The 14,806-nt window shown below is 45.0% G+C and overlaps 1 protein-coding gene across 2 annotated transcripts in view; it reads right to left on the bottom strand.

Annotated features, from left to right (window-relative positions):
* TULP3 (TUB like protein 3) overlaps positions 1-14,806 on the bottom strand; it is a 327,108-nt gene that overhangs the window by 75,664 nt on the left and 236,638 nt on the right. For both annotated transcript variants that reach the window (XM_069228168.1, XM_069228169.1), the window contains one exon: positions 12,757-12,960. In XM_069228168.1, the coding sequence (XP_069084269.1) occupies positions 12,757-12,960 (204 nt within the window). The remainder of the gene's footprint in view (positions 1-12,756; positions 12,961-14,806) is intronic.

Here is a 14,806-nt window from a genome sequence, read left to right as displayed (position 1 = left end):
CAATGTACTTTGTACCATCCTTTAATCTTTAATAAAAAAAAATAAAAAAATTAAAAAAATGTAAACACTGTAGTCTTCAGAGGGGACATGTTCCATTGCACACAATGAGAAATGAAATTCTGTGGAAACAAAATCACCAAAAAGACTTGAAAAAGTTGAGGGACTAGGATCTAGATCCGCATTTTAAGAGTCAGAAAGAAAGGAACTGACATCAGCACATGCGTAGTGCATATATATATGGCCCCAGTGGTACGAAGTTGATGTGGAGTAGCATGAAGCCACCTGCTGGTGTGTGGTAACAATGCTGAGAAAAATCTCAGGATCCAATCTGGTGCCTCGGGATATTTACAAGGTGAGGAATCTGCGGTCAGAAATATCCATCAGGTACATGCAATTAATATGAAATGGAGGAGTCTGTTTTGAGGATAAAGTTAAGGGATGTAGGTACCATTTTTGAAAGATCACAAAAATAAGGATTGTTTATCTTCTTTATCCTGTACCGCTGGTCAACACTGCATCACCAATTAAATCTACAAAACACATGTGTGGTCCGAAAGGTTTACTAATGAGATCTGAAACCAGCAACAATGAGGATACTACTAGCTAGTGTGTAATACACTTAAGTTTATGCAGCGTTATATACAATTTTTGATGTTGCTTCAGTGATCCTGTGGGGCTGATACTGTGACTAAGGAAGAACTTAGACTCTGGAGCTTTTCTTGCTTTGTACTACCATTCCTTAGACACTCACTTAACTACCTCCCCTTTCCAGTTTTCTCTTGTGCTTCTTTAAAGACAGAGAAAACTTAGACCAACTATGGTGTAAGTAAAACAGCAGGCACCAGCAGAGGCATTGTAGTGGGCAAAATGAAACAATGTCCTTTTAAGTGACTTGATGATGGCATGATAAATCTTAAAGCAACAACAAGGGATCAGTGTCTCAATAGATGACTGCTCAACTGATGGCCGTTATTAGTATTTCAATGCTGCCTGATCCAAAAATGCTGCCTTATCCACATTTCTGTCTGGTGTGCCTGACTCTGACTCAACCTACTTTTGTTTTGAAGCTAGGGTAACAAAACAACTAGATCATGAGCAAACCATTTGTTTTGGTCCAGTAGATTTAAGATCTTTACAAATATCGCCAAAGGATTAATAAATGCCCTTTAAGCACTATTTGAACCCAGGCGCCACTTGATGCTACTTATTGATATTTAAAACCAACAAAATGATAACCTCAGGGGCTGAAACATAAAAAAGAAGCTCTTGGACTACAGAAGAGTTCATAGTATGTGTACACTCAGACAAGTGCTATTTATTAACAGTCACACTTTAACATGCTCTGAAATGAAGCACTGCTGTGTTCCTTTCAATGTATGGGAGAGTGATCATGTGCATATGTATCTGCCCTTGGCAGAGAGATGTGGAAAAGGGCTAGATCCTACTGATTTCATTGGCACACAGCACAATGGAATGCAAGAGGGAAAAATGCAAGAAAAAAAACTAAATTATGTACATTTATTATAAGTACAAATTAAATAACACAAGATCACATATCTTTACATACTAGACACCAAATTTTCAGGATCAATAATTTCTCATCTAGGTCAGTATTTTCCCCTTTTCTCTAATTTGTTTGGTCATTTCTTCCTTCATCGCCTCATTCCCTTCATTATCCTCATTCTCCTTCCATGGTCTTTTCTTTGTTTCAACTCTTTCCTTTTATGCTTTGCCTTCTCCATACTTCTTTCATACCAACATTACTTCTTGCACTGCTTCCTTTCTTCATTGAGCCTTCATTTCCATCTATTCCTACCATCTTTCCTTTCTTTAGTACTCCCCCTTTCTTTGTTTTCATCATCATTTTCTTCATTCCTTATATTTACTACCTTCTGCTAATTTTCTGCCTCTTTACACATTCTTTCATCATCCCTTTCTTATTCCCAGCCTTCATTCATCTCCTCCTTCTTTGTATTATTGGGACCTTCATTTTTTTTATTCCATCTTGACCTATTTCATTGTTTTCTCTCCATTTATGCTACTGCTTCTTCCATCTGTTCTGCTTTTATTTCTTACTTTATTTTCCCATCACATCCTTCCTTCCTTGCAGCCTGTCCCAACTCACTTGATTTCATTTTCCTCCTCCACCGCTGTCGTGGTTTCGCTTCCCCAATACCACTCACACAGCACCCACTGCTAGGATAGAGGTCACTATGTAGGTTGTGGCACATTTAAAACATTATTGGATGTTGGACTTTGCAGGGTCATCCCCAATCTTTTTGCCTCCTGCCTCTTATTTTTTCTGACCTGTTGCTGTTAGCTTTTGAACTCTGAGCACTTTACCACTGCTAACCAGTGCTAAAGTACATATTTTAAGTGTAAATTGTATTGCTGATTGGTTTACCATGATTGGCATATTTGATTTACTAGCAAGTCCCTAGTAAGGTGCACTAGAGGTGCCAGGGCCTTAAATCAAATGCTGCTAGTGGGCCTGCAGCACTGGTTGTGCCACCCACATTAGTAGCTCTGTAATCATGCCTCAGACCTGCCACTGCAGTGTCTGTGTGTGCAGTTTTAAACTGTAAATTTAAGTTTAAACACTTGCCAAGCCTAAACCTTCCCTTTTCTTACATGTAAGGCACCCCTAATTTAGGCCCTAGGTAGCCCCGAGGGTAGGGTGCAGTGTATGGTTAAGGTAGGACATATAGTAATGTGTTTTATATGTCCTGGCAGTGAAAAACTGCTAAACTCGTTTTTCACTGTTACAAGACCGGTCCCTCTCATAGGTTAACATAGGGGCTACCTTTAAAACATGATTAAAGCGTAGATTCCCTTTGGGAGCGGATGGACATGTGTAGTTAGGGGTCTCTTTTAGTAAAGTTGATTTTAAGATTGTGTGTTTGAAAATGACACTTTTAGAAAGTGAGTATTTTCTTGCTTATAGCATTTCTGTGACTCTGCCTGTTTGGGAATTTACCTGTCTGGGTCAGTATGACAGTTGGGCTGGTTGCACCTCACACTGGACAGTGACACACAGAGAGGTGGTGTAGTCTGCATTTCCTGATGAGCCATCTGTGATAGGAGGGAGGGAAGGAGTGGTCACTCACACCTGAAAGGGCTGTGCCTGCCCTCACACAATGCAGTCTCCAACCCCCTGGTGTGTGTCTGGGTCCTGGCCAAGGCAGGCGTTCACAAACAAGAGAGACTTTCCTTTGAAGTAGGCATACTTCAAAGGGGAAAATGGGTATAAGAAGGGCACCCAAAACCACAGACTTTAGAACACTTCTGGAAACCAAAAGGAACCTCTGCCTGGAGAAGAGCTGAGGAAGAAGAGCTGCCCTGTCTGTGACTGTGCTTTGTTGAGCTATCCTGCAGTTGCTGTTTCTGCCAGAGTAAGAGGGCAAGGACTGGACTTTGTGTGCCTTCCATCTTGTGAAGATCTCCAAGGGCTCGATTTAGAGCTTGTCTCCTGTTGTTTGAAGTCTCAGGGACAGCAAAGAATTCTCTCTGCCAGCACCTGGAGTCTCTGGAGAGACTCCTACTCTGCCAAGTGGTGCCCATCCAGTTCCTGGGACCCTGAAAGGGGAAACTGACAGCCTAAGAGGAAGAAATCCACGCACAGAACGCCGTGCGGGGAAAAGATCAACAACTCCAATCTGCGGCTGGAAAATTGACGCACCGCCAGCTTCGCGGCTGAAAATCGACACTCTCCTGCAACGTGACCTGAAGATTGGCGCACGGAGCTGGAGAAACGACACGCAGCATCGCTGACAGAGGCTGGTGAGATCGCATCCTGCGCTGCGTGGTTTTCGGATCATCGTGCGGCTGGATTTCCAACGCGATCAACGCTGGGCATGTAGAAAACGACGCAAGGCCTGCCCAGACCAGAGTGCTCACTGGATTGACGCATCGCTCTCCTGCAGAGAAGAAACGATGAACCTAGACCCAACGAAAGGAGAAACGTTTCAAGGTCTCGCTAGTGAGTGAAATCGATGCATCGCAACCCCTTTTTGATGCACACTCGCCCGTGCAGGGTTATTTTTGACGCACCCAAGGTACATTTTCACGCTGACAGTGTTAGTGTGTGTTTAAAATTACATGAAGACTCTTTTTTGTATTTTTAGTGATAACGACTTGTGCATCGTGGATTGTTGTTGTTTTGGTCTTGTTTTGTTTAGATAAATATTTCCTATTTTTCTAAACCTGTGTGATGTAATTTTGTAGTGTTTTCATTAAGTTACTGTGTGTTGGTACAAATACTTTACACCTAGCACTCTGAAGTTAAAACTACTGCTCGTGCCAAGCTACCAATGGGGTGAGCAGGGGTTAGCTGAGGGTGATTCTCTTTTACCCTGACTAGAGTGAGGGTCCTTGCTTGGACAGGGGGTAACCTGACTGCCAACCAAAGACCCCATTTCTAACATTGGATACATACGTATGTGAAATCACTCAATTGTTTGCAGATATCTGCATGTAATCAGACTCAAGTTGTCACATCCTGGTGGAGCGGAATCAGCCTTTCATTCTTTTTAAGTCCAATACATATTAAAAACCAAGTGTTAAGTGCTAAAGTGTGTTATCTCAAAATAGTTTTCTACAGCACCTGTTGTGAGCAGTACATTCTAAATAGAAGTACAATTTTCATAGTCTTCAATGGCGAGATGATTGCAACGAGAAGGAGGGGAGGAGACAACCTTAAGGGCTACTTAGCACCTTCCATTTTGCAGGGAGGGGCAATTAGTGTGGAGCAGAGGGATGAGAAGGATGAGAAGTATGAGACCCAACACCTAAGAAATCCGATTGGGCAGGCTTATGCCCCTCTGATGGAGTAAGGTATAGGGCCCAGCAACCAATCCAAAGGTCTTGGAAAAGCTCCCTTTGCTGGTATGCCACCCAGTCTGTAAGAGTAATGGTGTCACACGAAGCAAAAGAACAAGGGAGGAATGTGAGGGACCCTCAAGTGCTTGCACCAAGGATTTTTTTCCAGAGTTTGGTAGGGGGGGGGTGCTGGGGGAAGGTTTCCCCAGCATAGCAGCCCAAGCCTGGTTTTTTGTTTTTGTGTGCAACAATAATCAGGGTGCAGTGAGTTTATCATCTCATTCCACTTTATCAGTGCTTGGGGACATATCTCAGCCCCCACTTCCCACTCACCGCCAATGTGTATGGGGAAGGTCTAAGTGCGAATAGGAAAATCTCTCCTTTTCAATGATCTCTTCCATCTCTCCCCAGTGAATCCCTTTTCTTTTTCTGTGTGTGTGAGGGGTTGGGGGGGGGGAGGGGGGGGGGGAGCACTGGTCCTTCTGACACCTCCATCTCCCCTCCCCCAGGTGTGGTACATGGGGTATTTACCAGCAATCTCCTTCCTAGAGAGCCCACTAGGCACCCAGGATTACTTTTCTGTATTTTGTCTTGGAGGGGTGAAGGAGAGGGGACAAGGGGGGTGGGGGAAGAGGGGGGATGGAAGGGGTTGGGATGCGTCCCTGTGCACGAACATAAAGCCCACTAGACGGGGGGAGATGGCCTCAGCCACCCCCCCACTCTGGGCCCCTTTAGCCTTTTTGCCTTACCCTCAATATGCCCATCCGGGGAACAGAAAGCCCACTAGACAACAGGGAGTACTTGTTAGTCTTTTTTTTTTTTGGAGGGAGGGAGGGAGGGGGGGGGGGGGCGCCCTGGGCCCTATTAGTCTTCCTGCCCCCTTGGGGAAAGATGGGAAATCCGCGCCCCCCCCCCCCTCTCCTCCAGACACACAGTTTATTGATGTAGAAAAAAAATATATTGTATGCGTGTGGGCCACCGCTGAGTTTGTGCACCTGAACCACCCTTGTGTAGAGCCTATCCTCCAGCCCCTACACCCCAACAATCTTTAAGCCATCTGGGGCGCAGAGCCTCATTCCCATGGTAAGCAAGAGGAAATTAGGCATAGTTTTGTCATACTGCGTGGTAATGAAGGAGTAAATCCAAATTTCCTCCTACTTGCCATGGTGAACAGTTACACTATCTGGTACTGGGCACTATGGGTAAGAAAGAATTGTGGGATCCATGTGAGGCACAACACCCTGGGCTCTCCTGGGTGATTAGCTTTCAGAAATGTCTGGGATCAGTAGGCTTCCCTGGGTGGCCACCAAACCCGGGTCTACATATCCTGCCTAACCCACTGCCAAATCAGGTAATTGTTTTATTACATTTTGGACGCTAACCCCACTCACACAAGTGAGGTAACATTTTTATCCAAGGATTTGGGGGAATGCTGGGTAGGAGATAATTTCTGGTTCCCTGCAGATTTCAGAAGTCTGTCACAGAAATGGGCCGAAAATGTGCGTTTTTAGACAAAGTTTGAGGTTTGCAAAGCCTTCTGGGTAAAAAAATAAAAAAAACCTGGTGAGAGCCATGCAAGTCTTACCACTTTGGACACTACCGGGTGTCTAGTTTAGCGCTGGGTGAGCTAGGGCCCAAATTCCGCAGTCATCAACACAGCAGAAAAGGGTCTGTTTCTGGGTGAAAACGTTTGATTGTCCATGTTGTGTTTTGGGTTTTTTCCTGTCACGGGCACCAGGCCCACCCATAGAAGTGAAGTACCATTTTTATTGGGAGACTTGAGTGACCAATGGATGGAAAGAAATGTGTGGGTTCCCAAATATTCCAGAGCTCTCTTCTGTCTCAGAAATGTGTGGAAACTGTGCATTTCTAGGCAAAGTTTGAGGTTTGCAGGGGCTTCTATATAAAAAATAACCTTGTTAGAACCACACACGTCACACCATGCTGGACACAGCAGGGTGTCTAGGTTTCAGACAGATGTTAGTATGGTAGATTTCCCTAGTTAACGACTGAGGTAGGGCAAAAACATCCACAGTTATCCACACTGTAAAAAAAATAAAAACTTTTATTCTGCTTGGTAAAATATGATGTCTCCAGGTCGAGTTTGGGGTATATTGTGTCCCAAAGGCCCTGCCTCAGACGTGAGGGACTATTTTAATCAAGAGACATGTGGGAAACACTGAATAGTAGAACGTGTCATTAGTAATTCAATTTCTCTGCATTGTGTCTTCCAGATGTAAGCCAATGTGCTAGAAAAGTGGTTCCCAACCTGTGGTCCGGGGACCCCTGGGGGTCCGCGAAGCCATCTCAGGGGGTCTGCGAGAGCCTAGAAAATTAAAAAGTATTAACAAATATTGACAAATTAGGTCCCCGGCTTCCAGTAATGACTCAGGCGGGGGTCCCCGGATTCCCCTGATGATTCGGTGGGGGTCCCTGGGTTACATTAATGTTAAAGTAGGGGTCCATAGAAATGAAAAGGTTGGGAACCACTGTGCTAGAAGAAAAAAAAAAAAAGAAGTTTTGCAAAATGTCCTCTGAATCGGATACTAGTATGGGTACCCATAAATTCAGAGATGTACTAATAACCACTGCTCCTAAACTCAGTGTCTGGTGCGCACTTCAGGAACACATACATTTTCTTCATACCCATCTTTCACTCTTTAATCTGTACCATATGAATTGCTCTGTACTCAGTACATAATGAAACACCAGTTCAAGGTACAACTCAGTTGTTGGCTCTGTTTACCTCGGGTTTCTAGATGGCCTACAAACCAGATATATCACCATGACCAGAAGGGTTTAGCAGGCTTAATAGTATGCTGCTTTTGTAAATCAGCCATAGTGACAAGAAGTTACAGATGAAAATGGTGTCACAATTGGCTGGTTTCCAACTCATATTTTTATTTCATTTAAACAGTTAGTTTATTTGGGAAAACCTTGAGGGATCCTCACAAACGACTCCTTGCTGAATTCTGAATTTGGTCTACCTTTCAGAAATGTGTAGCCACCAGAAATCACTCAGGATGCATCCCAGTCCATTGTTATTTTGGACCCAGTCAGTGGGTGAGATTAATTCAAGCATTCCACCCATCACTTCATCACTTTTGTCAATTTCAGTGTGTATCCTTACGTGGGACAGGTGTGCCAGGATGGGTATGCCCAGACGTGGGGTCCCAGACACACTGTCTCTGGAATCAAACTATAGTTGGCTGATGAGCCCTAACTTGGCTGAGACCAGTACTAGGTTGCTTGTGCTCCAATTAATGGAGGACCCGGCTTGGCAGCTTGGATGAACTATAACCAAGGGAGCAGGGTCAAGACTGATTTGCACATGGCTGGATCCAAACTGAGGTGGCGTAGTGTGCAAAATAACAATGGACTGGGATGCGGCAGAATAGTTACCAGCGGCTAAGAATAATTCAAGCATTCCATCCATCCAGCACTTTTTGTACGCTTCAGTTTGTTATGTTTACAAAGCACAGCTGATATCACAGAAAGTGATCCCATGACATACATACTATGCCACTCTATATAAATCAACAAATGTTTCCTAAGAAGTCAATCATTTACTTTTAATATTTGGAATGGAGAAGATTAGCCATGTGTCTATGCACTTGGGACTGTGTAATATTTCTTTCCTGTCCATGTAATATTCTCAAAGTCTTAAATAAATCTCAAATTTAATGCCATGCATCTAAACTTAAGGCTTTTAGTTTCATAAAAAATATAAAAATAAAAATCACAAGCGCATTCTTGATTATTACTTAGCGAGGAAACTGGGGCCTGGAGTCGTGTTTCTTTGCAATCAGCCTTGCTGACCATTTGACCCTTTGTGCAAATGTAATGCCATATTTTACATGCCCTTGTTTGTGTCATGCACATATTTCTTCAGCGTCGTTTCTGCTCTTGGGGATCCCCTGTACCCTTTAAGTGTTTTTTTCATATTCTAAATGACATTGAGGCATGCTATGTGGTCTTTTGAGATACCCCCTCTATAACATAATATTTAGGCTTAGGATGTATGCATTTTATTGTAGAATTATTTGGAGTCTGGATATAAAAAAAGAATTACACCAGGTTCTTAATCTTCGAGAAGGTAAGCATTTCCTCGGATTCTCAAAGTTTGTGATGGTACCTCATGAGCTTTTTTTTTTTTTTTTTTTTTTTTTTTACTTGTATCTCCTCAAATCCATTTTCCTAATGCGCAAATAGAAGTCCCTACTATGTCTATTGTTGACTGTACTGATTAAGGTCCTCTGTTAATGACCATGAAGGAGCTGAAATATTGGCACTGCAGTTTGCTAAATGTTTGTTCATGTAAGTTTGCTATTGTTCCCATCCTTATTCAGTGCCATTAAGTTAACACTGCAGCAACATCTCTGTCCTATTTTCACTTCAGTGTATCTTACACTGTGTGTTTTCACTTAAAATACTTCACTGTACACTGCTGAGTACCTCGTACGTTTAAATATTCTGAATAAATATGATCAAAATGATGAATAACAAATTAATAAATACTGATCATATTGTTAGGTGGAATGAGTCATTTAGCATGTGTACTACAGTAGGTCTTAATACGTGACTCACTTGTAATATTCCTCAAAAGGGGCAGAAGTAATTTGCTCCTTGGAGCTACTTGTTTATAGGAAGTATAGAGAGGTTATTCAGTGAGTACTCTATTGCCATGCATTTTTCAAAGTATTTTTGTCACACATCCGTTTATGATAGCTTCGAGATGGGATGAGGGAAAACAGATGGGAGATGAGAAATGGATAGCAATTAACCAAATAATGTTACAAATTGTGGTGACATAGCGCCAATTTTGCAAGTCTACTAAAGAAAATTGCCTGCCATAACCTTGAATTCAGGCAGTCCATGTAGGAAAATTGACCTTGTTGCAGTTACCCCCTGCCCTCCCCCCCACACTTTTTGCCTGATATTGATGCTGACCTGACAAGTGTGTGCTGGGACCCTGCAACTGGCACACCCCGTGGTACCAAGGGCCCTGTGACCAGGGAAGGTCCATAAGGGCTGAAGCATGTGTTGTGTCACCCTAAGGGACCACCTCACCTAACACATGCACACTGCCATTGCAGATTGTGTGTGTTGGTGGGGAGAAAAAGGTGAAGTCGACATTGCATCCCCCTCAGGGTGCCATGCCAACCTCACACTGCCTGTGGCATAGGTAAGTCACCCCTCTAGCAGTCCTTACAGCCCTAAGGCAGGGTGCACTATACCACAGGTGAGGGCATAGCTGCATGAGCAATATACCCCTACAGTGTCTAAGTCCATTCTTAGACATTGTAAGTACAGTGTGGTCATATTAAGTATATGGTCTGGGAGTTTGTCAAAACAAACTCCACAGTTCCATAATGGCTACACTAAATACTGGGACGTTTGATATCAAACTTCTCAGAATAATGAACTCACACTGATGCCAGTGTTGAATTTATAATAAATGTACACAGAAGGCATCTTAGAGATGCCCCCAGTATGTTACCCAATCCTTCAGTTACGGTCTGACTGGTCTGTGCCAGACTGCCACTGAGAGACGAGTTTTTGACCCCCTGCACTGGCTGGAGGTGCTTCACACCTCCCCCTGAAGCAACTGTAACACCTAGCGGTGAGCCTCAAATGCTCAGGCTTTGCATTACAGTGCCCCAGGGCACTCCAGCTAGTGGAGATGCCCAGACAAAGCCCCACTTTTGGCAGCAGGTACAGAGTGATAGTTAGGAAAAACAAGGAGGAGTCACCACCTCAGCCAGGACCACTCCTAAGGTGTCCAGAGCTGAAGTGACCCCCTCCTTGCAGAATCCTCCATCTTGGTTTGGAGGGCAGGGACCAATAGGGACAGGAATATGCTCCCCACCCCAAAGGGAGTGAGCACAAGGAGGGTGTAGCCACCCTCAGGGACAGTAGCTATTGGCTTCTGTCCTCTGACCCCTAAAACTCCCCTAAATCTTGTATTTAAGCTCCCTGAACCAAGCTAGTCAGATTCCTGACGACCTGACAAGGACTGCTTAGCGGAAACCCCAGCAGAGAAGGAAAGGAGACAACAGCTGACTTGGCTCGAGCCCTACCAGCCTGTCTCCTGCTTCAAAGAACCTGCAGAAGAAAAGCGACACATCCTGCAGGTCCCGTGACCTCTGAAAAGCCTCCAGAGGGCTGCCTGCATCACAGAGGATCAAGATCTCCCATGAACAGCAGCTCTGTCCAAAGAACAGAAGAAGAACAGAAGAAGAAACCGCTTCTGAAGGACTCCCACCTCACCCCAGAAGAGTGAGTCCTAACCACTCCGCACCCAAAGCCCACAGCCTGAGTCCAGGTGGCCCAACTGACCAGAGAGGACCCCCAGGCAACGGTGGCCAAGTGCCCACCTTGGGTTGACCTCTCCACCCCTCTACGCCGCCTGCAGAGGGAATCCCGAGTACCCCCCCCAGACCATGACTGACGTGGAGAAAGATAAACGACGCCAAAGGCCCCACTGCACCCGCAGCCCCCAGGCCTTGGAGAAATTGGCACCCGGTTCAGCAACGATCAACAGGCAGCCCTCTTCCCTGTCCGACCGGTGGTGTGCACGAGACAACCCCTCCCCCCCCCAGACCTTGCCTGCAGCACTTGAGTGACCCCCGGGGTCCTCTCAGAGTTTGATTGGAAACCCAACACCCTGTTTGCACTCTGCACCCGGCAAGCCCAGTGCCGCTGAGGATGTGGGATTGGTGCCCACTTGGGGCTCCTCCAGTGCTCCTCTAATCTCCCCCCCGGTCTGCCCTCCGAGCTGCGGGTACCCCCTGTCTCCATAGAAGCCCATGTTAAAATTGCTCAACTTTGACCTCTGTACCCGGCAAGCCTCGTGTTGCTGGTGGTGGGTGTTTGGGGTTGACTTGGACCCCCAACGGTGGACTACCTATAACCCAGAGACTGGAACTGTAAGTCGTGTACTTACCTCTAAAACTGGACTTTATTTTCTTCCCCCAGGATCTGATCTGAAAATGCAGTGTGTCCACTTTTCAAATAGATATTCTCTGTTTTCTTAAAAACTGTTTACTTGACTAAAGTGAAACAAACTTACATTGATGTCTATGCTAAGTATGTACTTGCAACAGTATTTACTTCTGAACTGAGTCTTGTGGTTCTAGTAATAAAGTAACAAAAATATATTTTTCTACATAAAATCCTATTGGTCTGGAGTTGTCATTGAGTGTCTGTTTCTTCTATTGCTTGTGTGTGTACAACAAATGCTTAACACTACCCTCTGATAAGCCTAACTTCTCGACCACACTACCACAAAAAGAGCGTTTGTATTATCTATTATTGCCTCGGTCAAGCCTCTTGGGGAATCCCTGGACTCTGTGGACATTATATCTAATTTTGATACAGTATATACAGAGCCAGCTTCCTACAGTCTAGTACACCCAAACTTTCCAGGTGTCATAGGAGGTGCTAAACAGGTATAGTGGAAAAAATTTTTTGCTTCTACTTGCCAGTGTATGGGGACCATGAAAGCAGTGCGTCACTGGCAAACTTACTCACCAGCTAAAGGAACTTGGAGGTACCAAGTTCAAGTTTTCTGGTGAATTCAAAAGTAACCATTTCCTTTCATCAATGTGACATGATGATGTTATACTCACAGCTATCCTTTGTCCCAAGTGTAAAATCTGTATTACCTCCCTTCATAACAGTTTTTTTGCAGTGCATTCACTTACTTTTCTATGCACCTCTCACAGCACAGACCAATCAATTAAAAAACAGTGATAGGTGGTACTGGAGTTTTCACATTCACCTTCAAACCACCTCCTTCAATTGTATTACTCATGTTTATCTGTAGTCTTTCCCTTAGTGGCTGTAACATGCTGTGGTTTTACAATGCTATGCAGAGAAAAGTCATCGAAACACATGGCCAGAAAACGAAAAGTGACAGTGTACCATTTCACTTACCTTTCTGCCATCATCCCTCTCCAAATGCATGAAATAGGTGGGGTAGAGACCTCTGTCCATGCCTTTTTTATCCCTGGTGATTCGACACTTCACAGTCAGTCCACGCGGCGCAGGACGCACTGCAAACTCTTCCACATTTTCCACCTCCATTTGTTGAGCCTCTGGCTGAGGACCTGTAGAAACCGTGCTGGTGGCGCCCGTATCCTACGTAATTCAATCAAATCAGAAACCAAAAATAAATACAAGGAAATATAGGACGATGTTACAGTTCAAGGCAAAACTAGTCACCTGTTAATAATTATACTCCTCTTCAGACAGGCAAATGAATTACTGTCTCCTGCTTCAAAGAACCTGCAGAAGGAAAGTGACAAATCCCGCAGGTCCCGCGACCTCTGAAAAACCTCCAGAGGACTGCCTGCATCACAGAGGATCAAGATCTCCCATGGACAGCAGCCCTGTCCAAAGAAGAACAGAAGAAGAAAACGCTTCTGAAGGACTCCCACCTCCCTCCAGAAGCGTGAGTCCTAACCACTCCGCACCCAACGCCCACACCTTCAGGGACAGTAACCACATGCTACTGCCCTCCGACACCCCTGGAACACCCCTAAATCTAGTATTTAAGGGCCTCCCTGAACCCAGCTCACCAGATTCCTGGCGACCTGACAAGAAGAAGAAGGACTGCTAAACTGAAACCCTCCTGCTTCAAAGAACCTGCAAAAGAACAGCAACACATTCAGTGGGACCAGCGACCTCTGACAAGCTCCAGAGGACTGCCCTGCATCCAAAGTGACCAAAAACTCCCATGGACAGCGGCCCTGTCCAAGAAGCATTCAACAACTAAGGGCTCCCACTTCACTCCGAATGCATGAGTCCTAACCACTCTGCAACCGATGCCCACGGCCCGTGGCCAGAGAGGATCCCCAGGCGATTCAGAGCAAGTGCCCACCCTGGGTTGATCTTGTCACCCCTCCACAACAACACCTGCAGAGGGAATCCCGAGGCCTCCCCTGACCATGAAAGTTTCGGCCAAAGATATCCGATGCCAAAGGACCCACTGCACTTGCAGCCCCCAGGCCTTGGAGAAACAGACACCCAGTGCAGCCACGTTCAGCAGGTGGCCCTCCTCCCTGTCCATCTGGTGGTGTGCCCGAGACACACTCCCTGGACCTCGCCTGCAGCCTCTGAGTGACCCCCATAGGACACGAAACCAAACATCCTGTATGCACCATGCACCCGGCCACCCCTATGCCGCTGAGGGTGTATGTTTGGTGCCTACTTGTGGCCCCTCCAGTGCTCCTCTAATCCCCCCTCTTCTGCCCTCCAAGCGGCAGGTACTTACCTGCAGGCAGGCCTAATTTCGAGAACCCCCTATCTCCATAGGAGCCCACATTAAAATTGCTCATCTTTGACCTCTGCACCAGGCCGACCCCCGTGTTGCTGGTGGTGGGTGTTTTTGAGTTAACTTGAACCCCAACCGGTGGACTTCCTACAACCCAGAGATTGAAAATGTAAGTGTTGTACTTACCTGCAAAACGATCTAACATCTTTCCCCCCATGAACTGTTTCTGAAAATAGCACAAAGTGTCCATTTTAAAAACTGATTATTGCCAATAATTAAAAAACGGTATGATTTATGGATTTCAAACAAAGTACGGTTGATACATGTGTGAAATAGGAAGCTTTTGAAGTAATTACCTGCAATTTGAAACTTGTGGTTCTAAAAATAAATTGAGAAAATATATTTTTGCTATATAGAAACCATTGGTCTGGAGTTGAGCCATTGAGTGTGTGCTTCTTCTATTGTCTGTGTGCATACAACAAATGCTTTGCACTACCCTCTGATAATCCTAACTGCTCGACCACACTACCACAAAAGAGGGCATTAGTATGATCTACCTTAGCTTCTGTTAAGCCTCTGGGAAACCCCTGGTCTCTGTGCACAATACATCTCATTTTGTGATAATATATATAGAGCCAGCTTCCTACAAAGAATGACCAAAAGAACCTTAGAGGAGCAGAGAGGGGATCAACAGATTTGTTGGTACACCAT

The sequence above is a fragment of the Pleurodeles waltl genome, chromosome 4_1 (assembly GCF_031143425.1).
Source record: "Pleurodeles waltl isolate 20211129_DDA chromosome 4_1, aPleWal1.hap1.20221129, whole genome shotgun sequence".
In the NCBI taxonomy this organism is placed as follows: domain Eukaryota; kingdom Metazoa; phylum Chordata; class Amphibia; order Caudata; family Salamandridae; genus Pleurodeles; species Pleurodeles waltl.
Note: the sequence above shows the minus strand (reverse complement) of the source record. Positions and strands in the feature narration are given on the sequence as shown.